At 42.8% G+C, this 26497-nt stretch overlaps 1 protein-coding gene across 1 annotated transcript; it reads left to right on the forward strand.

Moving 5' to 3' along the window:
- Positions 1-531: 531 nt before the first annotated feature.
- On the forward strand, positions 532-25519 carry LOC131265766 (homeobox protein Hmx). The gene is made up of 5 exons (XM_058268070.1): positions 532-1324; positions 14429-14968; positions 15040-15144; positions 15224-15327; positions 24875-25519. The coding sequence occupies exons 1-5, from the start codon at positions 532-534 to the stop codon at positions 25517-25519; spliced, it is 2187 nt and encodes a 728-aa protein (XP_058124053.1).
- Positions 25520-26497: the final 978 nt, after the last annotated feature.

The raw sequence follows: 26497 nt of genomic DNA on the forward strand, positions 1-26497 counted from the left end.
CTTCCGCCAGTGGAATCAATGCAACCGGTGCGGACTATTGCTCGCCCGTAAAGCGCCATTCGTGATAGCGGACTCGCCCTGTGTGGATTGCTGCGTCAACAACGACGACGACGACGACGAGTAACATTAAAAGAGCTGTGAAAATTCGGATCGTTTCTCGGTGGGAAAAACATTCCGTTCGATGGCGTTTTTCGAAATGGATACATAGTTTCATAACAGCTATTACCAACCTGTGTGGAGGTTTTAGTATTAAGTGATCGTGATCGAGTGATACGGGGGTTGTTTGGCTATATTAATTGAGTGTTCTTGGATGCATTAAGTGATAATGTTGTACTGAGTGATTTGTCTTTTTGTGCCACAATAAATAATAAAACAGGAGTCTTGTGTGATTTCACATATTTAATCATTTCGAGTGTTGGAAAATCATACTAGTGTAAGGCGATCGATGAGTCACGGGGACTCAAGTGTTGGAAAAGAGTACCTTTTAAGGGTTTGAAACCGAAACAAATTTTGCGAGTGAGCGAGTGAATCATGTCCACGGCCATGTCGACGGCATTCATGGTGGACAGCATCCTGCAGGATAAGGACGCCATGAGCGAGCAGGCGGCCAGCCCCGTCGGAGTTCCACCAGGAACCGTGGCCGGCGATAGCTCGCTGGCGTCCGTTTCCGATAGCGACGAGTTCGAGGAGCCCAAAGACACGGTCGGCCTGTGCGATTCGCCCAAGAGCTACCACGGGCTGCACCACCACCATCATCACCATCATCTGCTCCATCACCATCCGGCGAACGATCATCTGCATCTGCATCACCATCATCACCATCTGATGCACCATCACCATCACCAGCAGCACCACGGCCACGCGGCGTACTCGGACGACGAGCTGCCGGTCGGACCGCCTCCGACCAACGGCGTCACGATCCTGGGCCGCCCGGCGCCCTTCCGGAGTCCACGGGCCGACGAGGGTGGCTCGTTGGACCAGATGGACTTCTGCTGCGCTAAGTGTGGCCACTGCCAGGCGGAGCTAAATCCCAGCGCCGGCCGGAGTAGTCCCGGAGCCGTGGCGAAAAGCGGGCCCGAGAAACGACCAGCGGATGGGGAAAGCAATAACAATAATAACAACACCAAAAGCGAGAGTGCGTCCGAGTCGGGGGGAGCGGGTGAGGCGGGCGGCGAGTTTGAGTTCAAGTGCGAAAAGTGTGGCTTCGGCCAGTACGTCACGCCCGGCAAGCAGACGATCCTGAAGGAGACCGCCAAGCCGGTGCTGAAGTTTAGCGTCTCCGCCATCTTGGGCGATAAGAAGGAGTGCGTTAAAGTTAGAAATGGTAAGTTCCGTTGCTCGCTGCAGTGTTGGGGGTAATCTGCTTTAAACTGCTTTAAACTTATAGTAATACCAAAACTAATGGAAAACCAAACAACTGGTGAGATGGTATAACAATACGGTATTCCGAAATAGGGTATCTAAAAAACATTTACATCTTTAAAAACCACCAAATTCTTCAAAGAATGCTTCTTCGAGATTTAAAATTAACCGTGTTTACATTTCGGTTCTTCAGTATTGAAATCATTCGCTTATTCCGTATAAAAGATGCACGTTTTTGTACAAATGCCTGGCTATCAAAATCTGAGGAGCAGCAGCATTTAAAAACAAGCTGATTCTTACGAAAAAAATGAAAAATTATTTAAAAAATTCATATTGAATCTACTTTTAAAGTGTAAATATTTCTAGAGATATACAATAAATTATTCAATGTTTATTGTTAACATGTTTCACCTATGGGGCTATTTAAACACAGTTTAAAATTAACACAAGTATAACATAAATAGAGCTACATAAACATATGCAAATTGGGGCAGGAAAAGGAAATAGGGGAGGAAAAGAAAGGAAATTTTAACGAAAACAAGAATTGGTTTTACGAGGGTTGCCTTTTAAGTTTCGGGATTTGGAAAAACTGGTGATGCAATCTACCAACTAACAATTTTATCGTAAAGTTTGAAGTTTTTGAGGATATACGTACTCAGAACGTTTTGACATACGAGCGCTATTTGTGTTGTTAAAAAAATGTTAAAAGTGTCAATGTCCCCCGAATTGTACAATTTGGTCGTGGACATTTTCGTGCGATTATTTTTTGCAGCTTTCGACGTGAATTGACACAGCAGTAGTGCATGAATGAACTTAATTCAACTTTTGGTGATGAAGCTCCATCAATGATCAGTATTTATCGATGGTTTGGAGAATTAAATCGTGGTCGGAGTTCACTCCAAGATGCATTTCGTGAAGGTCGTCCAAAATCAGTTGTCGTTCCGAAAACAATTGATGCTGTGCGTGAACGGATATTGCAAGATCGTCATGTTACTTTTTGTGAGATAGAGACAACCTTAGGTATTACTGGGACCAGCATATACTTAATATTGCATGAACACTTAACTGTAAAAAAAATTTGCTGGTGTTGGATTTCACACAATTTGTCAATCTCTCAGAAAAAGACTCGTGTCGATTGGTTGGAATAAATGCTCGAAAAGTACGATTGCGGTGCTTCAAAACTCGTCTTTAATATCGTGACAGGTGATGAGTCGTGGATTTACGCGAATGAGCCCGTAACTTAACTGCAATCAACTGTATGGGTGTTTCAAGATGAGCCGAATCCAACCAAAGTTGTTCGCGCACGAAGCACTTCTAAGCAAATGGTCGCATGTTTTTTCGGAAAAACGGGATATATCGCAACCAAACCTCTACAACAACGCAGAACAGTCTATTCTGAGTAGTACACAACAATTTGTTTGCCAGTTGTGTTCCAAGAAATCAAGAAATTCAACCGCCGTCGACGGATCACCCGTCACCACGACAATGCGAGCTCTCACACATCGGCTCAAACAACTGCATTTTTGAGTACTCAAAACATCGATTTGACTCATGTCTGCCATATAGTCCTGGATCTAGCACCAAAAGACTTCTTTTAATTCCCGGACGTAACAAAATAAACTGAGAGGTCAACGTTTTTCAACACCTGAAGAAGCGAAGATCTCTCAAAAAGGACTCCTGTCGATTGAAACTTTAAACATTTTTTTAACAACACACATAGCGTTTGTATGTCAAAACGTTCTGAGAACGGATAACTTCAAAAACATCAAACTTTACGATAAAATTATTAATTAACAGATTGCATCACCAGTTTTTCCAAATCCCGAAACTTAAAAGGCAACCCTCGTATTTGACATAAATAGAACCTCTTATGCAGATGGTAGTTGTGTGAACGTGATAATGAAAATCTAAGAGCCGCAACAGTAATACTCTGCTGTGTGTATTCAGTACTTTACCCTCTCATTATTGTGTAAAGTATTAAAAAACATGCCACTTGTATTTACCGCATTTATTATGGTTTATTAAAACTGGAGCCAAATAACTCATGAAGAAATAATCCAAATCTTTAAAATAAAGCTAAATGCTGCAATAAACAATTTCGGTTGGTTGAACATTTTGCGTTGTACCAAAGAGCTCATTTCTTTATTATTTGGTTAAATCGCTGTATCAACAGATAACAAGTAACGCAAACAATAATTATGGGTGACTAATAAAAAAGTATAATTAATTAGCCTAACACTCCGGCGATGCTCGGTAAAGAAGGGATTGAGAAAAAAATTATGGTTTTGACTCTTTACTCTAACAGCACCTGTTAAAGGAACCTGGAACGAGATTAGATGTAGGAAAAGTTTAAAATAGGTGTAAAGCGGGAAAACCGCCCATTTTACTCTGTTACAAGCACTAAGTGTACACTCTGTAATAAGCAGCAGGAAATAAAGAGTAAATTTTAGGGGTTTTGGCCATAGGTTTTACGAGTAATTCCTAAGAATTCTTTTTAGTTTCCAGCGCCACTATGAAATGTTTGTAACAATGATGGATGCACCTTGGCATATGAGCACATGCTTGTTTTGTTTGTGTTGCTAAAACTGAGTTTCAATTGTACAATTTAGATGATTTTATGAAAAATAGTGATCAAACAAATCGACAACAACATCTGTAGTTCTTAAACTTAATGAGTGGAAAGTTTCAGAATCGATGGTTCACTATTGGTCGAGTTTTTAGTGCGCACAAAATACCATGCATTAAAAAATCTAAAACTATATAACAGATAATCAAGTTGTTCTAATTTGTGCTATATTGGGTTAGGTAACTACACCTTTAATAGAATTTCCCATCCAAAAATATATTTTAAAATTATTAAACTTCTCCGGCACGTCAAAGACACTGCGTAGACATGTTGCTACAAACTGTCAAACATTTGAAACTAAAATACTTGCCGGGAGGCTAAATTTTAACCTTTCGGCAGTGACGTATCGGCAAAATGCAAAATATCCATCGTATTTCGATCACGACCAGTGACACAAAACAATCAACGTTCGTCACTGGTGGAGAGAGAATGTCCGTCGGAAAATACGTATCGAAAGCCCGGTCAAACACAGCCACATCCTGCGGCGCATTTTGTGGTATGGGGACGCACAGCCAATCCCATTATCCGATTGGCGTGCGTAATTATTATGATCTGATATCGCTCTCGTCCTCGTGCCGACGCTTTGCGGTCAAATGCACACAAAAGAAGGATGTCCTTTCCCATTCCTCAGCCGAGTGTCCAAGCGAGAACGTAACACCAACGGATACGCGTGTAAGGTAGTCGAACAAGTGCTGTACACATGCATCCACACACACACACACCCACTCGGAATGTTGCCTGCATGATTCCCGCTTTCCCTCGGATGATGCACTTTTCTTCCATCCACTTGGGCGTCCACTCGAAAAGCGCCCACATCCACCGGTTGCATCGTTGCAATTACGCTCGCTACGTTGCTCATTTCGTGCTGCACTACTTGTGCACATCTTGCATGCCCAGCTCCACGACACCGGGACGGGCACGATGCAGTTTATCATCGACAAATGGACAAGCCTCTCTTTGGGCTGTCCTCTTCGGTGGAAACACAGTGAGGCGACTGGTGGGTTTGTATGCATCCGCATACGGCAGACCGAGGCGCTCACGTGGTGCAGGAATAATTTATATGCAATTAACACCTCATTTATACAAATAGATGAACACTGCCGTCCAGTCGATAATCAGTCGATGCGTGGTTTCCAGCGTTTCCTCGCAGGCACAACACAACAACTCGGCGATGACGATCTGCCGGACACTGCCTGATGATGGCGGTCGGTGGTTTGTTTAATTTGATGAGGTTCGTACTCATTGCCCCGCACATCGTCTCCTTGTTTGCGGATGAGAACAATCTGACCCACCGCCATTGACAACATTTCAGCTGTTTGGAGCAAGTTTGCGCTGAAGTGCAAGTGACAAACACCGATGTTGGCAGACAAAAACCCCATTCGTCATGATTGACGCAAATTTTTGTAGAAGCAGGAAGTTTTGTTAGCAGACGGTACATCTTGTCGGTGATATGACACCATTCTATCGTGAGAAAATCAATGCTCAGCTGGGGGTATGTTAGTGGTAGTAAATTAGTCATTCTTCTGTACATTAGTTTAATTAAAAGAGAAGACAAAACTTAAGTAATGCCATTCATGGTGAGTCATAATTTATTCTAAAAGTGTTTATTTTAAAATGGCATGAAGGCATCGTTGAAATATACTTCAAAATTTGGTTTAAGATTACTTCAAAGCTTCGTCAATCAGAATAATATCTGTTCAAGTGAGTGTGCAAGTGAAAATACATACAAATGTATCAATTTATTGTCTACATTCATACACTTTTTCACTTTCTTCATTTGCCTATTAACAAAACGCAATTTGATCTGGTGCCTCACATCTGAGTACGAGTTTTCTATCACAAATCATCGTCACAATAGTCCGTACATAAAATTAGACACTAACTAGCACAACTGATAGATGATTTTTAATGGATTTTCATTTAAAAATGGAGAGATATGTTTTCATCCGTACGTTTTACAAGTGCGACGTATTCATTGATTTACTTATTTCCTTTTTTTACTATACCGTAACAAAAAACCTTATAGATGTAATACGTAATATATTACGTTATCCGTAATATATACGTTATACCAAGGTATGATACATTATATGTAATGAGCCCCGAGATTTTTGTGATTCTAAATATAAGATTTCTAAGTAGTTTACACAATTTAATCCTTTCAATCAGACATATGAACTATTTATATTCAGTGTTCAGTTCTGTGGATGTTTTCTTCCACTAGTCTTGATCCCACTTATAAATATATTAAGATATATCAAGATTTTGATTACATAACAAAAATCTGAACAGATGGCGATATTTTGAACAAAACTAATAATTCTAATCTTTTATAATACTGTACACAATAATATTTGTATAGTCTTCCCAGTTATTTAACCTCTATGCATCGAACATAATCAATCACGAAAGGTTCATCAAGAAGCCATTGCAGAAACAAAAAAAATATGGTAAAATTGGCAAACGTAACAACAACGACAAGAAAACCACAGCCTCTGACCGGAAAGGCTCGTTGGTTGAGGAAAAAAAGTCCTCCGATCTGAGAAATTGATTATGTGCTATCGATAATTTATACCACACTTATTCTCCTCCTCGTGCTGTGATGAAGCGGGGAATGGCTTCCGGTGCAAGACCGGAAGCAAAACCCTCCGGTCGCCATCATTACGCCCCGGTAGAGCATTAATTTCCTTGCCGAAGGCTATTAAAAATGGCACTTTGATTTGGCACCACTTTGCCGGCGGAAGAGGCAGGTGGGTGGGGGCAGGCGAAAAAGCTAATTTATATCGCTTTGATTTCCATCGCCAAGCTTGTACCGGCGGTGAGAGTGTTGAGGTGACAACTTTTCGAGGTTTTCATTCGCACCAGCCCACCACCACCACCCACGGGACCGGATGCAGGTTCGGTTTTGGGCTGGTCGAATTTTTCCCCATCAACGGCCCAAGTACCGTCCGGAGCGGTTGAGCGATGGAAAGTTCTCCGCAAAACAAGGAGGAAAAACGGCAGTCGATGGGATTCTTATGCGCTCGTTTATGATTATCGACGTCTGGCGGTGACATTAGACCAGGAATCAATGGATCGATATTCCGTCGTCCTCCGTCGGAAGGAAAAGGCTCGTTTGGTATCAGTTTAGGCAGCAAAACGTTCCTTCTTACCATCGTACTTCCCCACCGTTGGGGGAGTTTCTGGAAAAGAGCACTTTTTCCTACGAACAACGGAAGTCTGTTACACGTGTGTCCTTAGGAACGGCTTCCGGAAGCATCGTACCACCGTTCGTATGTTGAACTCGATGTTTCCGGAAGCGACCCATCGTAGTTACGCGTGTCGTTTGAGGATGCACATGAAATTATAAACACATCTACCGATGCGAGCCGATGACCGCAAAATGGCTTCGTCCGAAATTGTGACCTTCTGGTGCAAGAACTTTTCGGCCCGAAACTGCACCGCGTTGGTTTCTTCGTGCAGAAAAAGTAAAACTCTGCCCCGAGCGAAAGAGCGGGCGTTAGTTTAGGACTAAGAAGGACCATTGCCGCCTGCATTTGGGACGGTATTTAAGGAACCGACGGAACGGTCCCAGCAGGCGTATGAACATGTTCGTGCTGCTAACGAGCTCTCGGCCCAGACGCGTCGAGATGAGGTTCCCGGGGTTCACATTTCACGCCAAAGAACACCCTCGGTCGGGCGTTGGGGGTGGAGGAGTTCCTTCTCACCGAACACGATGCCAATTTCATCGACAACTCAACTTTCTCGATGGGCCCCCTGAACGGAGAGTCAGATGATCCTCTAAGTGAGCCGCCAGCTGACGCAAATTATATTATTTTCCACCCTCGATGGCGACGTCAACCGGGTGGGTTTCAGACTCGCAGGAAGGGGATTGGGGACGGGTGGTGGAAATCTTCGCCTCGCCTCCGTACGTGCTTCCCGCGCCAGTTGGTAGGCCTTGGAAGGTGGAGATTTTTTCCGAGCACATTCGCTTTCCCTTCGACTTCGACAGATTTGGGAGTCTGCACGGGCAAACAATGGCCTCGGGTGGAGGTTTTTCGCACAAACCGGGCGCTTGGGGCCGGAGGAAACATCCGGTGCGCGGGAAGCGGGACGAGCAAATAATATCCTCCCCGAAACCGACAACACGTACCCGAAAGTCGGGGATGGGAAAGAAATCGGACGAGCAAATTTTGTGCAGTCAAAATCTGGTACAGTTTACGTGCTAAGTGTTTTCCTCGTTTAACTCAATTTAGGACGAACATATGTTTCCTCCGGGCTGGGATGGGGAGGGTTTTCTTCTCTCCCTTGTGGGGCACATGTGTGTGTGTGTGTTTGTTTTCGTGACAATAGGCTATTTTCGGTTTGCGCGTGTGCGTGTTTGTGTGTGTTTGTTCTGGAAGACAGAAGATATCGACTTTCGACTCGATTCGCTGGGAGTCTGGATTTAAGCGCAAAAGTTACCGTCGGCCGGTTATGGTTATGATCATCGTTTCTGTCACTCGATTACGAGAACCAACGGCGGAGTACGTGGCGGGGAAATGACTTTCGGTCACGAAACTCCGGCTAAAATAAATCGATATTTCTATCTAGCTTTTAAAAGTACGGCGGATAGTGAATGGGAAAAGTTTACTTTCTTCCAGAAGGTCGTCGTGCGTTGCTGGAAAGTTTCGGGATAACTAAGTTAACGTGCTTAAAGAACGAACTGATAATCGGCCCTCGGATGTGCTGAAATATTGTCAGTACTTGGAAGCCTTGAAAAGAACAATAACGACGCTGGGTAGGGAGCTTAAAGCAGCAACTTTTAAATCGCTGTAAATCGTCCACATGCTCGAATGGAACCAAAAACCAAGCGTGGTTTGATTTAAACGTGCGGTACACCACGGATGTGCGTGTGAGTGGGATGATTTAAATTATTCAATTTATGTAACGCAGAACCTCGAGCGCGCGGACAACCTCAAACCGACCGATTCGTCCACCTCATTGCTGGACGTGTCCGATGTTGCGGTTTTCATGCATCGACAAAAAAGCGGTGAAAAATTTGCTCACTTCCATTGGATCCCCTCCGCGATAGTGTTGATAGTGATAAAAAGACACAGGGTAAAAAGCATCATGAGGTTGGATAAAGGGAGGGAAAAAGAAGGGTTTCATCGAGCACCGTGATTGTAATGAATATTTATAACATTGTATGCCAGGCGGATGAAACACTAGACAACGGGATGGTGAAAATTGTGGAAAAAACATATCATGTAAATTTCAACCACCAATTGGAGGCGGATCGGAAGGAGTTCGGGAAAATGGTTGTTGTGAAAATTATTACCGATACATCCCACAGCAACCCCTTTAAGGTCCGTTTTTGTCCAATCCAACGTTAGCTATGTCAAGCGTTTTGTGATGATATTTAAAACAAGCACAAGTGTTTTGTTTTGCTCAGTTGAGCAGCTTTCAATAGTTGGTGGAAACAATTTAAACGTAGGCAGTAAAAAAACAATAGTATATTTTTATTAGAAACTTCCTTGGTGTTTTTATTTCGTTTCAACTTTTACATCAATTCGCACTTATCTGTTTGATTTGATGATTTTTTTCCAACCTCAACGGACGGAACCGCCACAAGTGGTGAAAATTGTTCGCGATGGCTCTGAATGGGGTTTTGACATAATTATGAAACCTTTCCTACCCATCTGCCGTTGAGTATCTCGCATTCGCGTTGGCATTTGAATGTTTTGGGACCTCTCCAACTCGAGCAGAAAAGAAAAACAAGCGATAGAGCTCGAAAACGTGTCGTATCCCTGTTGGCATGATGTTCTGGGAAGCGGTTTCAAACCTGACATAAAAGAACGAAATTGTACATGCTACTCCACTCGATTCCGTAGGCTTTTTCGGCGCCCCCGCCGGCATCCCTCGATGTGGGTCGCACATAATGGGCGGTTTCGGAGCCCGACGAAGCGTGTTGTTGTTTTGTCGCGATGCGATGCATATAAATTATTCTGTGTAATTTGTTATTGCACTACATGTTTCGGAGGTAGCGGGATGAGAAGAATAATACGAAACAATAAAAAAAATCTGTCACCGATGCTGGAGCATGGATCCTCAACATTATTCCCGTGTTTTGGCGGAGGAACGGGTTTGCAGAGCGAAGGTGGTTGGGTTGAGTTTGATACAGCTCGTGGTTAACCGTTGGCGACAACACTTAGAGTGATGGGCTGAATGAATTGCTTATTAATTATGCTTGTGAAGTACGTGTCCAGTTGATTGTTGGCAAACGGCCCATTGTAAAGCATGTTCGTCTCTTCTAGAACATGTTTTTTCCTAGCAGTTTGTGGGAAAAAGGAGCACAGCAATGATCATATGATGTATCTAAGCCTAAAATTCTTTTGAATATGTTGGACTGTGAAACCAAGATGACATGAAGTCGTGCGGTTTGTTAAGGTTCTTTTATGTCGTTGGTAGCCTAGCTTTTCACAACTCTTCAACTATACAACTTGAATTTTAATGAAGACTATGTTTAAATAGTTTTAAAATGTGGCACAAAAATAATGTATTGACCTAGCTCCATGACCTATGTGATATTTATGTATTGACTTTTTATTTTGTTTTCGCAGCTTTAAACAGATATTGACCAGTTGAAGAATATTTCAATTACTCTGTTTTAACTTATTTATCTTATTGTTTGCTTAATAACTAAACTTGTCAGAACAAATTTTGTGTGCTAGTGTTTTGTCGTTATGAAAAATTATCTAGACTCAAAATGATGGAGTTTGAGCACAAAGCTTTAACAGGCAGCAACTTACACATTTGTTTTGCTTACATACTGCACGTTGCCTCACCTTTCGTAAACATAAAACTTATTTGTAAATCTTTAAATCAAGCGGGTTAGAAATTTCTAAAACATTGCAATAATTGTAGTGAAAATTGGCCAAATTTCCATTTTTTGCAATGGTCACCTATAAATAAATCACTAAATCTGTTTTTCGAGACACTCCATCAAACTCTCGTTAAACTGTTTCTTTATCGCTAATCTGACCTCGACAATAAACAGCTTCGGAAGCATGTTAACAGGCTGTGGACTTTATCTTCCAACCTCGAGGGATATGCAGCATTGTCTTGCACACATTTTGCTCTGTAGGCCACACGCTCAACTTAATACCCGTTTGATCCTTAAAAGCCCATAGCGTAAATCAGCCGGAGCATGAAAAAAACAGGGCATACAATAAAAATAAGAAAGACCCCGCGCGCAAAACAACAATAATCGTTAAATCGTACGAAAAATGAGCAATAAAAAGGAGGTGGGAAACTGGTGGCAAATCCCACCGTGTGCAGCGGTGAGGACATTGATTGAAGACCAGCGCGGAGGGGCTCATCGATCGAACCGAAGCGTGCAGAATGCCGCCGCCCCTGCTGCATCCCGTTGAAGGGTCCCGACACTGTTTCCAATCATGCTTCCAACCGACCCAAGCCATGTTTTAAATGGCACACAATAACAACAGCAATACCCGGGTGCGTTAAAAAAGCATCCCATGCTGACGGGTGAATCCCGCTGTGGGAAGGCCACAAAGCGCTATGGTTCCTGGTGCGCTCCTGGATGTCCTGGCCGCTGGCTCGAGTAATGTCGATCCCCTGCGAAGCACCAGTTAAGGATACCCGGCGTGCGAGTGCAACAACGCATCGAACTACGGGGCGAGAGACAATAATTTAAACATGATTATAATCCAATGTTTTTACAGCCTGCCAGTGCTGGTTCCGGGTCTCTTACTCTCGGTAGAGCTTGGATGTTATTGAGCTGGGTGAACTACCAGCGAACGGAAAGCCATCAAAGTTCCATCCGCATAGCCGCAGGATCCTCCTTTTGTTTTTGTTAAAGATTAGGACGGAAATGATGGAAAATTGAGGACGCAAAACAGGGACGATCGGCTTCATCATCATCATCATCATTATCAGCGTTTGTGGTAGACGATGAAGTAAACCGTGGAACCCGACCGGAAACTCTCCGGATGCTCCTGTACTTCCACTCTGTCTCTCGATTGCCATCAAGTTTCATGACGTTCCGCTCGCTTGACTGTATTGTTGTTGGAACTATTCCGTTGGGTTTGTTATTGCTGATCCTTTACCTCGCCTGTTAATCAAACGCTCATGCCTTTCGTCAGCGAGCAGCGTAAAATAAATTTACATTTCCACGAAAATGGTATCGCCACATCAAAATGCAACTCGTCGCTAAATGAACTGCACGTCAAGCTTCTGGCATTTCTAGGAAATTATATTAAATCAACCTATATTTAAATTTCCCCAAGGTAGATGAAACACACCCAACTAAACGCTTTGTTCGAACGCCATCGAGGATCGGTTTACAGCAGAGGTCGGCACACGTTTTCCAAAAAGGCCCAGATGGTTTATGAGGTTCCAAAAGTGCGGGTCAGATATATTAAAAGATGATTTAATGTTTTCAACGTAATATCGAACCGATTTGAACCGATGATCAACTTTTTAACTAGTAAAGTTACTTAAAAAAGTGAAATAAGCCAAAATATTTGAAATTTTATCATTAAACTTATTTAAACAATTTAATACTTATTTTTGTTGAATTTAAATCAACATAAAAATTTTGGTTTATTGTAGAGTGAAATGATTTTTTAAATTGCACTTGAAGTTAATACGGTATACAAATTATTTTAAATAAGCTTAGCATTACTGACTTATTCTCTGAGCAACTAAAATAACTCAGCTTCGATAAATTTTCAATATTGCGAGCCTCATTTTAGATCGTACTGGTTTTGACAATTGTGTTCCTTGAATGTAGCTATTTTTGATGCAAAGTAAACGTATTATTGCTGTTTGATTTTTTACTAGACTCACAATGTTGGGAAATTCAAGAACGATCAATAATACAAGTGTGATAGAAAAAGTCTAACAAAAAGTATAAGAGAAAGTTGCTTGGTATTTAATAACTCGTTCAACAATTTTAATCTTCATTTGAGGAAAAAAAACCAAACCTGACATCCTGAAAAAATCCGGTAAGAATTGAGATGGGTTTTTTGTATGAAGCTGGTGGCCCGGATTTGGCTCACGGACCGGACTTTGTCGACCCCTGGTTTACAGCATCGAAGCACCGCCACCGACTTCTTCTAATAGCGTTCGTTTGGGAAATATCTGCCCTCGAATTGGAGCTGCATTACGGCGCTCGAAAATGGCTCCCACAACCGAAGCCCGTCGGGAAATTTCAGAAACACACGGGATATTGTTTTCATCCAACGTTGGGAGAGAAAGTTCCTAACCGAGTGGTGTGTGTTTTACATTTCAACAAATCATCCGCTCCGGAACTGGCAGCCGTCAGTCAAACGGCCGAGGGTTAGCACACCGTTTGGAAGCAAAAGGACCCACCACGATCGCCACATAGGAAAATGTCGGGCTGACGTGTGCGTGGTAGGTTGAGGTATAAATTGGTTCGGTTGGAAATTTAGCGTAAACTGGCGCCAACAAGAAGGACTCGCATGGTTAGGCTCGCAGGCAAACAGTTTCATCCGGTTTTTGGCAGGTGGTGAGATTGGTGGGTTGGGAGTGTTGGTGTGTTGGCAGAAGGGTTGCGAACGGGAAGACGATGATTAGAATGTTTACGAACAAAACAACCCTCCCGATCCATCCGAAAGTCAGGTTGGAAGTGACGTGTTGGCATCCTGTTGTTTGCAAGTGAGCTGATAAAGGCTCAAAGATATGAGGATATCAAATTCATAATCACGGAACACACACGAGCGGGAAGACCCTCAGAACGGTCGCTTCCTTAAAATGTTCCGCATATGAAACCGACTCCTGAGTTGAAGTTCTTCGGATGCCAGTTTTTGTCAAACCCTTTCAAGACGTACGCCCGTGAACGTTAGGTTCGTGTTGACGATCTCGGCGCAACCGTGGAACCCCGGGGACACTCCGGAGTCACTTCCGCACATTTTAGCGCGTCCCACGACAAGGTGTTAACGTGGAAGTTTTTATGTGAAAACTTTGTGCCGCCAGCCGTTATCGCGGTCCTCTCTAGGGAGGTTGGTGTCATAAAATAGGCGAGGGGTTGCTTTGGAAACTCCCAGCCATTTGCTAGCCGAGCGTTCCTTGCGGGAAGTACTTCTCGTGCAGGTCGTAAATGAAATTAGAGGTGAAGTAGAGTACGATACGATGCGAGTCTATATGCGACCTTCGCTGTGTGGGGTTTCCTGGGAGATTGAAAAAAAATAGGCAGCAGCTTGTCGATGGAATCCCCACGGTTTAGACGGATTAAAAACCTGTTTAAGATTATTAGGCGCTCTATTGTCGGAGGTCGTTTTTCGTCTCCGTGGTTTGTGGCCTTCCGAAATAGGTTTGAAAGTTTGCTTGCTCTTGAACCGTTTGGATCTATTCCAGATTGTTCCATTCGGGGAGTAGGAAAATACAAAAAAACACGGTATCTTTCATCTTTCCTGGGTGTTCTATTTCTTTTTGCAGAATTTATTCAACCACAGCACCTTTGGCCTTACATTCAGCAGAACCTGATCCAACAGAACCACTTAGCGAACCCGGCCTTCCTAGCCGCTCATCCACACCATCCGCATCATCCGCAACACCCTCACCATCAGCATCATCATCATCCCCATCCTCAGCAGCAGCAAGGACCACCCGCTTCCCATCATCCGTTGTCACCCCAGCAACAACAACAGCAGCAGCAGCAGCAGCAACATCTTGCCCAGGTGAACGGTGGCTCACACAACAGCGCAAGCCCCAACGGCCACCCCGGGCACCAGCACCAACACCACCACCACAACCAGAGCAGCAGCAACAGCACCAGCGAGTCCGGAAGTCTGCCCAACAGTCCGGAGCTGCAGGACGACGGGCGGATGGCGGCGGCGGTGGCCGCCCTGCAGCCGAGAGATAATAAAATCATAGCGAAACCACTTCCGAGCCGGCCAACGCCCTTCCTGCACCACAGCCTCAACCACCCGCACCTGCATTCGCTGCTGGCGCACTGCCGGAATCCCTACATGCCGGGTAGGTGGACGGGTGGGGATGGTACTCCAGGGTCTTTTAATTAACCAGCCGTTTCCTTCGTCGCTTTCCAGGTGGACCGCAGGTTTTTCCGCTCCCGCCGGGCCAAGGTTTTCCGTGGGCTCACTCCACCCGAGGGAAACCACGCCGGGGGATGATGCGGAGGGCCGTTTTCTCTGGTAAGTGGGCGTCGGTGAAAGAATTTCAAACCCCATACGACTGGCCAGTAACATTTGTTTTCCTTTCCCACGCTAATAGACTCGCAGCGGAAGGGCTTGGAAAAGCGGTTTCAGCTGCAGAAGTACATCAGCAAACCGGACCGCAAGAAGCTCGCGGAACGGTTGGGCCTCAAGGACTCTCAGGTAGGACCGTTATTCTTATCGGGCACAAGCGTAATGATTTATTCATCCCTCGTTGTCGAAACGCTCATTTGGCGGGTTCCACATTTGTGCGCGATGACAATGAGCCACCGATTAAACCAATACCGGCATTACGACCATCAACGTCACCTGGCGATTAGTTGATATTTTATCGATATCGAAACGGTCCCTGGAAGCCTTTGATTTCTCCCGAAATGGCAATGGGATGAGATGAATAGAAATATACGTGTCCTCTCGTGCACTCACACACTCCCACAACTCGGTAGCTCCGCCCTGCCGGGGTTGCAATAGTGAACATAGAATTTTCCGTTCGACCGTGCTCCATTTTTCTCGGCTTGTGTGTTGCAGGGAAAGCAAGATGGCAGAGAATTGGTCCGGTCTTATGTGCTCTCTGCTCTAGCTTGGGTTTTTTCCTGGCAAGAAAAAAAGAGTGGAGAAAGTCTTGCGACTAACCACACAGTGAAAAGTGGGGGAGCGCGTGAGCAGATTGAAGCGGTTTTCGTTCCATTTCCACACGGACGCAAGTGCGCAGACGCCATCGGGAAAAACGGTGAATCATGTCCCCACCAGCAGACGATTTACCACCACCAGGGTAGATCATGGCTGTTGACTCCTGAGTGTAGTTCCTCCATGCTGTGTGCTGGAGCGGTGTCTTGTTGAGGATTCCGATTTTCCACTTAAGGTTAAGAGGTATCGATGTATGAACGGAAATATTTTCCAAGCCGTTCTTTATAAAAGGCTATGCAAAGGTTAAAAAGGATTCTGTTAATTCATATTTAGTTCGATCTCCTTTGTGATTGATCATAGCCATCAAAAGAGTTTTTAAAATATGCTTCATGAAAATTCGAAATGTGCTTTTCACAACATGATTTTATTTTTATTCATTTTCGTTGTAAACTTCAAATAACTTATGGTTGATGCAGTCAAGTTAATTTATTCTTTGAAACCCAGTTGGAACGTACAAATTTGTTTTTTCATTACATGTTAAAAATTATTCTCGTTTTCTATGTTGAGTTTAATTTTTTACTGTAGTTACAACAATTATGAGCATTCATTTTCCGTCTGGAAACTAAAAAAAAGAAGGTTGATTTGAAAATTGTATATACATCGCGAAAATAAAATAAAACCATTTTTTCAAAATGCTTGGCGCTTTTCTTAAAGCGTAATTAATGTAATTAATTATATTAGAGCGAATAAATATAAAGCATCAAAAATGGAATTGAAAAATAAATGATGCTGTTCATGACAACAAGGCTTTACCAGGTTGTTAATAAAACACGCCAAGTGCTACAATGTCTATAGCAGAAAACCGTTTAAAAGCCATTTTTAGTCAATTTTTTCTTGAGTGCTGGAAACTTTTCCTAAATTTAAAATGTCCGTAACATGCCATAGTTCGCAAAGGTTCAAACAGTGATTAATGATTCAATTGCTGAAACCACAATATCCATCCTCCGGCACATCTGTGCGCGGTTGTGGCCTTACCTCTTTCGTCCTCCACGGCGCCGGGAAAAGGGACGAAATCTGTTCTGCTCTCAGTGTTTTATTTTTCCCTAGTCGCATCCACTTTCTTGCTTGTTTTTCCCCCCGAAGAAACGGCGCCGAATCGTGATAATCTGCTCCATAATCCCGATGCACTCGACCGGAAAACGACCAGAAAACCAAAAGCCATTAACTTCATGCACAAGCTGCTTGTGCGGCAGTCGATGGAAAAACTAGATTGAAAAACACCATCACCCGCCCAGTTCGCCCGGTTCGCCCCTCGGGGCAAATCGGGGGTCGCCGGAAAAGCGATGCGAAATGCCTCGAGAGAAAACAATCACGAGTGTACAACATGACAAATAAAGAAGCGATTATTTCCTACTTCGGGTTGAGAAGGAAAAACCCGATTTTTCTTTTTATTTCCCACACAAACACACGTAAGCGAATGGCACATTCTCGTGCTTCCGGTGCACACATACACACGCACGACTGCTGTATGTGCTCTCGAACTTTTCTCCAAGTCTGCGGATGACATTTTTCCAACTTTGATGATTATTTTTTGCTTGTTCATAACATCGTCCTTTGGACATGCACAAATTGCTAGAGGCACGAGAGGAACGAACGGTACAGAGCAACGGAGGGAGAGAGAGAGAGAGAGAGAGAGACCTGGATAAAGAATATGAAGTTGGAAAAGGAACACCGGAGGATTCACGTATCCTCGACGTTCGTGGAAGGTTCATTGCGAGAAGCTGGAAATTGATTTAATCCGATTGTTATCGGTGGAAACGTAATGAATATTTTCCACCTCCCCCTTATCTCCCACGCGCTTCGTGCACCACACTGGTCGGTAGGAGTTGGCGGGGAGGGGAAGGGAAGTAATCTCATTGATGATCATGATCCGTGAAATGATTCCGATGCCGTAAGAAAGAGGCCGACCCTGGTCCTGGCGTTTGTGTGACTTTTTCTGCTTCTTATGGCCAATGTTTTTCGAACTGTCGGGGGCTTCAACTGGTTTGGCGGAAGGGAAATTTCAATAAATTCATGAATTTTCTTTTCTCCACCTTACCGTACTCTATTAATTTCCTCGGAGCAATCGGCCGCACGAATAGCACGAAAATTAATCGTTCATTAATTTCTCAATTGAAATAACACGATGAGGGTAAAAGTGGTTGCTGATTATTTTATTTGTTATTATTTACCCTGGATCTCTAAATCTAAGGCTCTAAATCTTGGTTGAATGATGAAGGTGCTCTGAAACTGGATGTAATTAAAGGCGTTTTTATAACGAAAACTGGTTGTGTTGTTCATAATTCAATAACGGAGTATTGTTGTTTGTTTTTCACAAGCTTGTGTAGGTAAGAAAAGAAGCTTCACTGGAGTGATGGGAAAATTGAATATTAAATACAACAAAGATAAATTGCTATTTGTCATGTGATATCACAAAGTCAAAGAACCATCTTTGTGCCAATGACCACATTGATTAGTTAAGTCTACTAGCATTTTGGAAACAAATAATATTGATCTTTTAACCTATTCAATTGATTGAATGCTTGGAAATATATATTTCAATTCCAAAGCTAGTGAAGTTACAAAATGAAATACTGAGAAGTTGCTTAATCCGGATCTGGCTAAATCCAATTCCACTCAACACGAAAATTAAGAGTAGTTTGATTAAGTGTCATCATTGATGTTATATCTAGGAACACGTGAATGGACCAATTCTTTTTTCAATTCACTCATTTTGTCGTATTATTAATTTCAAGAAAACTTTAAATTTAAACAAATTCAAACAACACTTTTTCCTTATTTAGTTGTCCTAAACTTGATTTAAAAATTTGCTCTCAACATTATTTTCATTTCAAGGTGTGGTTAATAACATCAAGACATTCCTTTGAAAACAAACGTTTTGTTCGTCTACATAAGAATGTGACACATTTCTGCAACGCACGGTTAGAAATTGGTTTTCTGCGATTTGATGTATTCCTGCAGGATATTTAGGCAATCTTCCACATCATTTGTGATAACTCGATAATAGAACAATCAGCCAAGGCAACAGATTAGCCGCCACCGAGATTCAGCACGCAAAGCAGCACGTTCACAGCGTAACAAATTTGTCCTTAATGGACCGTTGCGTGCGATATGCGATACACGTGCCTATCCGAACGACCGAATGCCCGAGGAAACATAAATAAAAAACAACCACAAACGCCTGCCCGGGAAGGATAGGCATCGCTGCAATTGATTACCACCCTCGGGAACATACGTTTCTGTCTTCAGGGTGGGTGAGGGGAACAAATCTCGTTCGGGAAAAATCACCCACTGCAGGCATCTTTTCCTCGAGCGAGGGAGAATTTCAAATATTTACTTGTCATTGCCGTAAGGCATTAAACGATCTAACGTTGGCCGGATTTCTTTCCCGAAGAGTTTTTACTCCGACGTATTTTGAGCGTGTAAGGCAACCGGAGGGTGGCTTTGTGTTTGAGTGTGTATGCATGTAGTTTGTTTATTTGTAAAAGTAAGCCTCACAAACAGCACAAGCCACAGAACATGCAGTCTCGAGTTTCCCCTTGGGACGGGACTTAAACGGCCAAGTGCTCCCGAGATTATCTGATTACGGTTTCGAGTGGATTTAGCCCCCGGGTTGACATTATCACTGTGGGAACCCGGGTGGTTACTTTTGTCTTCCCATTGACGGGCACTCACTCCTAACGTTTAGCGGTGATTGATGAGCGGCAGTCCGCGAGGAACCGGGATCGGGCCAGGAAGCACATCGAATTTGCCACACAATTCCAGTTCCCGAGCGAAACTGGAACGCGGAACTGATTTAATTGATAACTGCTTTGTCGGATGACAAATGAGACCGCAAAAGTGAGGCCACAGAAGGTCCAAACGCCGACAGCTGGAGGTTTGGTGGGACATTCAGGTTTGGTAGGCACGCAACAGGGACGATGACAGAAGTGCCCCCTTTAACGTCCTTTCAACCTCGGTAGAAACGTGATGTCATCCTTCCGCTCGGTTGTTTTTTTCCCTGTGCGACCAAAGCATTAAAAGGGGCCGCAAAAACAAAACATAAAACGGTGTCAAAATTCATCGATCAAACTTCACCTCCAGTAGAGTCTCTGACGGCCGGAGGAAAATCGAGACACTGGATAATTGATCGTTACCTTTTCGTCACGCGCCGTCAGTTTGGATTCCGGAACCGATGGTGAAAATGTGCCACTGTATGATGACTTTCCAGACAAGCAATGGTTCGAATTGAGTTGTTAATGTGGTTCTGACTTGGCTACTGCCGTAAAATATCAAGAGCTCAAAACTGATCGCCGAACTTGAAATTTTCATTTTACAAAATGCTTAAGTATCCTTTGCAGTCTCAGCTGTACATTGACCTTCAACAAGTCCGAAGCTCCGGGTCGAAAGCGGTGGGCGTCACTGACAAGGGCAAACTCTTCAAAGAGTTGAAAGAAAAACATACACCCACCGCATCGGATGACAACTCAAGCCACCGGTTTAATGACGACGTCAAACGACGTGAGCATGATCGCTTCGTCGTTGTCTGCTGTAAATTTCTCCTCTGCGAAGCAAAGCTCCATTCGAGCGGTAAAACAAATATTTTCATTTATGACGAGTTCGGCTTAATTCCATCGGGTTGACCATCGGGTTCCATAGGTTCCAGGTGGAGGCGTGTGTGAGGGAAAGTTTGTAAACGGACTGTCGTTTGATTAATAGCGTGAAATCAGAGGGGCAAAATTTGCGTCAACCAATTGGCCATTTAGTAGGTGTGCATTGTAATTTAATAACATCATTTGGAGAAGGGCCAACCCAGGGAGTGTGGTTTTCACTGGCGGCAGGTGAATCCCTAACTTTTTGGGGAATGTGAATGTGCTCAATCCTCGTGGATACAATTTATCAATGGATTAACGAAGTTTGTTTTATTTTATTTGTGATTTTTTTGGAACCTTTTTCCAAACTATTATGGGGAAAAGTAGATACTGATCTCTACAGACAGTGGCTAACAAGACGATTTCTGTTTGGAGACCAACATGAGTAATTGTACATAAGATTATACAGAGTGCGTGACGAATTTGTGCAGTAAATTTGAACAATTTGTTTCTCATTTTTGCGTCACAATTTTCAAACAAAAATAACAGCAATGGGAAGGTTATTCTGTGAGGTATGAGATAAAAATTCCCTACGGATTACTTGGCGCAGCGATGTCGAACCGAGAGAGAATTCGGTAGGCCTTCGTTATTTTATAAAATTCTGGGCTATTCGCGCCAGAAAATAGTATAAAGAATTTTGTTCAGTCTTCAAATGTGTCAGTATGATTCATTTACAAGTTTAAACAAACTGAATAGACTAAAAAAAAAGAATAGAAACTGGTTTGTTTTAATATTTATAGACGCAGATTACTAATAACAGCTAAAACAAGTTTAAACTAAAATTAGTTTTCGAAGTTACAGGGTGGCCAATGGCTATCATTTTTTGTAATTGTTTTTCGTTGTTATCCTTTCTTTAGTTAACTGAAATTGAATTTCTGCTCTCTGCTTTCGATTTCCTCATAACGTGTCTTCATTCATCTATGTATTTATTTGTTTTTTTTTTACCAGAAAGAACGGCCTAACCGTAAATGTTTGGTTAAGCGTACAAAACAGAATTTGTTGTACTATGTTAAGTTTGATGTACTATATTATGTTTTGAACTCTAATTTTTACAGGCACTTTGGCAAGGATAAAGTATTTGTAACTTTAAATTTTAAAACTCAAACGAAACAAATCATAAGGATTCATGCTAAACCAACATAATAAGACTCAAAAACTCTTTTGCTGAAAGAATGATTGCTAAAATTCTAATCTACAAATTGAAATTGAATTGAATAATTAGTTCAAGAATATAATCGCACCCGACTAGGTCTGGAGAAACAGGGTAGTTTTTATTCTTCAATGGATATTTTTGAGCATATCTGAGAGGAAAGTGAAACATAATTATTCAATTATGCAAAAACGTTTTAATCTTGAAAATTATTTGAAATAATTACTATTTTGGTTTTCAAAGAAGATCATTCCATGTTTAATGTTCCCAAAATAATCTTATATGCTAATCAATTTTTTTATCGTTGTATAAAGCTGGTTACATTTATAATACTTTTAGGCAACTCGTTACATGTTCTAGTAATGTTAGTTCCACTGTAGATTGGAAAATCTTTCGCAGAGAAAAAGCTCCACAAGTTGCAACATTTATGCTATCCGGCTGCATCCTTCAATGCGCCGTTGCTTAGGGGCTGACTCCCGGTCAGTTTGTGCAGCAATTAGTTGCAGTCTGCTGCACCGACTGCACAACAACTCCAAGGCGACTGGATGAACCTCCCAGGAAGAGTCCGAATGCGATACTCTTACCAAAACCCACCGACCGATGACAGTCATTAGTTATCGCCGGAGCGGACCCGGCGAAACCCGTAAGGTTCGCCTTTCGTAGGACCCCCTCACCCTCTCCACTTCACTGCTCCTCCTCTGCTTGAAGGTGGTGGTGATGGCCAAGCGCCGGAAAACGTAATTGTCACCCGAAAGTGTCTGCCCGTGACAGTTACGAGAAAAGGCGGGAATGTATTGCTTTGAATTATATGCGGCACGCACGCATTTACACCCCACCGGTCTCGGGGTTTGCAGACGGAGAAAAGTGTCGTCCCAGGGGAAAGGAGAGTTGGTGGCGGGGTGAGAGCGGCACCCTTCGCTGCCGGAAAATGTCGCACGACAAACGGAAACCTTGCCCGGGCGTCCTTCTGCACCCTGGAGGATATTCGTGGTCGTCACCATCGCAGTTCGAGTGGCGAACGGGGTTTTTCTCTACATTGTAGCCCCTCGGGAAAATTCATCTATTCTGTGGCCGGAAACGAGGTGTTGGGGATTTTGTCCGGCGCAAACCATCCGGTGGGGGCCGGGTTGTATCTTTGTTGTTGTTTGGGCAACGTTGTACGATTCCGGCGATTCGTTCGATGGTGAAGGTGCGAGCACAACGATCCGGATCTGTTTATGAGTAATTGCAATTTACCTCCCTCTGCGTGAGTTCACACTTTGAAAATTCACCCCACCCTACTCCCTACTCGGACGTTTTTACCTAACATTTCCTTGCCGAACGTTACGCGACGCTGGTTGAGGTTGTTGTACAACTTTGTTGCCAGCGCCAAGGATATAGCTACATTGAAGCTTTTTTGTTTCACCGTTTTTCACACCAAGTAAGTGAAATATGCCCTTATTTCGGGCAGGTTGGTGTGTGGCACTACTTGCACCACCCAACGCACTACTAAAACCAACGTCCTTGTCAACGTGTAGCTTTTTAGGATGGCAAACGAAGAAAAATCGATGAACGCCAGATATATGCCTGATGGCTTGTTGGGAGCGATTCCGTTTTCGCCTACCTCTCAACGGAAGTGCCATGCCTTGAAGATGAACGTGGGTGGAATGGTTAGTTTGAGTTTGTAGAACCTTCACCCAAACGTCGACGTTTGGAGAAGGAAGTTTCCACACGAGCTCGGCAAGGGCAAGTTTGATTGAGTTTCCGTCGAGAACATTTTTCCCATTGTCATTACGGTGGGCCGACGCGATGTTACGTGCGACGAAAGGGAGAAGTAGTGCAGACCGAGCCATGAGGGTTGTTGTGTGTGTCTGGGACTCACTTAATGGACCATACAAATAAGAAATGATTTTGAAAAAGGATCTTCCCAATGGTTGCTCTCCGATCGACGAAGAGTATGAAACTTGAGCATCATTAAACAGTGGCCGACCGTTGGAATCGTGGAGCCGCTTTCCGAATCGTAGATAGATTGTAAACATCGAATCCGTTACAAAGTGTGCAATCTGTGCGGAATCGAACTTGCCTTTGCTTTTCAGCAAGGAAATTTGCCATGAAATTTGATAATGCTGCAGGGTGACTGTTTGTATTTTGTTGTTTGAGAGATTTCCTTTACTAGATATTGAATTATATATACATTTCTAATGATGTTTCTAATGATGTTAATTTAGATCAAAACGAATCAAATTCATTCCTAATGGAAGAAACTATTACTGCCTCTATTTCTAAATGTCTTCATACAGAGGCCGATCAATCTATCCTAGGGCCTCAAGCGGTGAGGTACAAATACCCTGAAAGACATTACCAATACCCTGAAAATTTCTTTAACAGAGACCAAAGTTAGGCTGATCTGAAATCCATAATACTTGTCTAAGATATTGTCATATAATTTTTATGTTCATCGGGTACATATGTTATAGCGAGGTCGTAATGGGAAACATCAGGAGAAGAATTTAAGATACATTATAGCCTTCAAATTTTAAATCGAGCCAACATCATGACTTTCTGTTGGAAAATACTTTTTGTTATACCTTTTCCTCTTCGATAGTTTTATTCTTTTCTTCTTCTTTTGCACCTTTTGATTTTTTATTGTGGTACAATACATATGAAATCGCTTTAAAATTATTAAACCCTTTGATCAGTTTGCACTACGACTAGGGAAATCATTTGCACACTTTTGCATGTGAATCGCAGGCACTTGAAGCAAAAGAAAGAAATTATTGGCTTGAAAGATTACAACAATGCAAAGAAAACATACAATAGCTTAAAGTGTAAAGTTAAAATTAACAATAACAAGAAAGCAATTACGTTTGTAGGTTTGATGCCTTTTTTTTCTTTTTTCTAACCCCCTCAAACTATTTCAACATGGAATTCCCCGCAGTTTTTAAGAGCCACAATTTATCAAACAACATGAAGATTGCTTAGTAGTTTGCTGGTAACAAAAGAATTTTATGAGTTGTTTTGTTCACACTTTTAGTAAAATCAAATTGTGGATGAGTTTCATATAAATGTTTTTTTGTTATGAACCGGGATTCATTCATACCGAAATAGGTTGAGTATTAAACTTAAAATATGATTTACAAGTCTTCCGTTTGTTTGTTTCAAAGATTGAAACAACGGCCATATTTTTACTATTTGAAGCAAACACTTTCGATTATGCATAATTCTAATAATGTGCTCATTTCTCTTTACCTTCATGTTGCAGGTAAAAATATGGTTTCAGAATCGACGCATGAAGTGGCGAAACTCGAAGGAACGCGAGCTGCTGGCGAACGGTGGATCTCGCGACCAGACGCTTCCGAACAAGAACAATCCGAACCCGGACCTCTCGGACGCCCGCACCGACCGCCAGTCGTCCCTGTCGCCCCCGCCCTCTTCACCATCGCAGGGAACGGATCCGCAGACGCAAACGCAGGCGCAATCGCCACCACAACCCCCGACCCCTTCTGCCTCACCCAAGCCACCCACCGCGCAGCCATTGATCACGTTCAAGTCGAAATTCGAGCTGCTCAAACCATCCGCCGTCGCGGCAGGAGGTGGTGGTGGTGGAGAGTTTAAGTTCGACTTTGAAGATCATCGGCCACCCAACGCTGGAGCGGGTGGTGCTGGCGTGGGTCAGTTCGGAATGGCCGGGTTCTATCCTCCGGCCGGAGGTGAGCGGGATCGAGAAGCCGCTCTGATGCGACTGAGTCCGGGAAGCGGAACTGTGGGAGGATCGGTACGATCGAACAGTAGCGCCTCGTCCGACCCTAATGCTGGGGGTGCGTCCGGAGGGGGCGCGATGTACTACGACGAGTACGATTCCGCGGGCGACACCGATGACAGCGACGAGGAGATCAACGTCACGTGACCTGACACGGGGGAGGGGATGAAAGAATCCTTTTAAACTGTAAATAAAATGTGATGACTGCTAGACATTTCGGCGATTCGGCCCACGACAGGGTAGAGACTATTGTAAAAAAAGACACACACACACAGAATGCCATGTACCATAAAAGCGCACATAAATAAAGCGAAACGCGTTTAGCGATCGTATGAAGAAAAATCGCTCCAAAAATGGTAAAGTATCGCCGACGGTCGTGCATAGTTGGTATAAATTTCTTTCAAATTCTTTCTTAGTTCATCCAAGTGAACAAAAAAATATGGAAAAAGTCTCTCGGATCAAGGAATCTTACTCGAGTTTACATAAATAAATGTAATTTAATCACAAACACTACAAGAACGAAAAGATAACATTGTTTTATTGGAGAACGTTGTGTGAGTTTTAACTGAATTGCTGGATTTGATATGAAGATTCAGATAAATGTGTTCTTTGGGATAGTATGGTCTGTTTCATAGTGAATTCATTTGATATAATAATTTGAATTTCTATCATGATTTAAACTCTTTAACAAGGTGTAGAGAGAAAACAACAATTTCAACATTCTTGTCGAAACAAATCATAATCTAATAGTTTTTTTCTAGCTCGATTTGAAAGAAGCTACAGTCAGTCGCAAAATGGAGCGTAAACCACAAGTTTTAGTTTCCTGGAGAATTAAAAAACAAACCTTCTTTAAACTTGCGGAAGTGGTAAAGATTGCATGCATGTTTTCATTTACTATCTAAAGATATGATAAATATTTTTTTTTTTCAATTGATATTTACAAAACATAGTCAAACGTGGCCTATATTACTATCGAAAAAGTGACAGCTCTTTGTATATTTTAATCTATTGAGCAAATTAAGTTCAAAGTGAAAAAACGGAAAGCTCTTTAGGGATTTACATGGCCACTTTAGACATCTTAGCACTAGGTGCAATCGTCGAGGCATCGATTCTTCAGTTTGTTAG

This window comes from Anopheles coustani, chromosome 2 (assembly GCF_943734705.1).
Source record: "Anopheles coustani chromosome 2, idAnoCousDA_361_x.2, whole genome shotgun sequence".
In the NCBI taxonomy this organism is placed as follows: Eukaryota; Metazoa; Arthropoda; class Insecta; order Diptera; family Culicidae; genus Anopheles; species Anopheles coustani.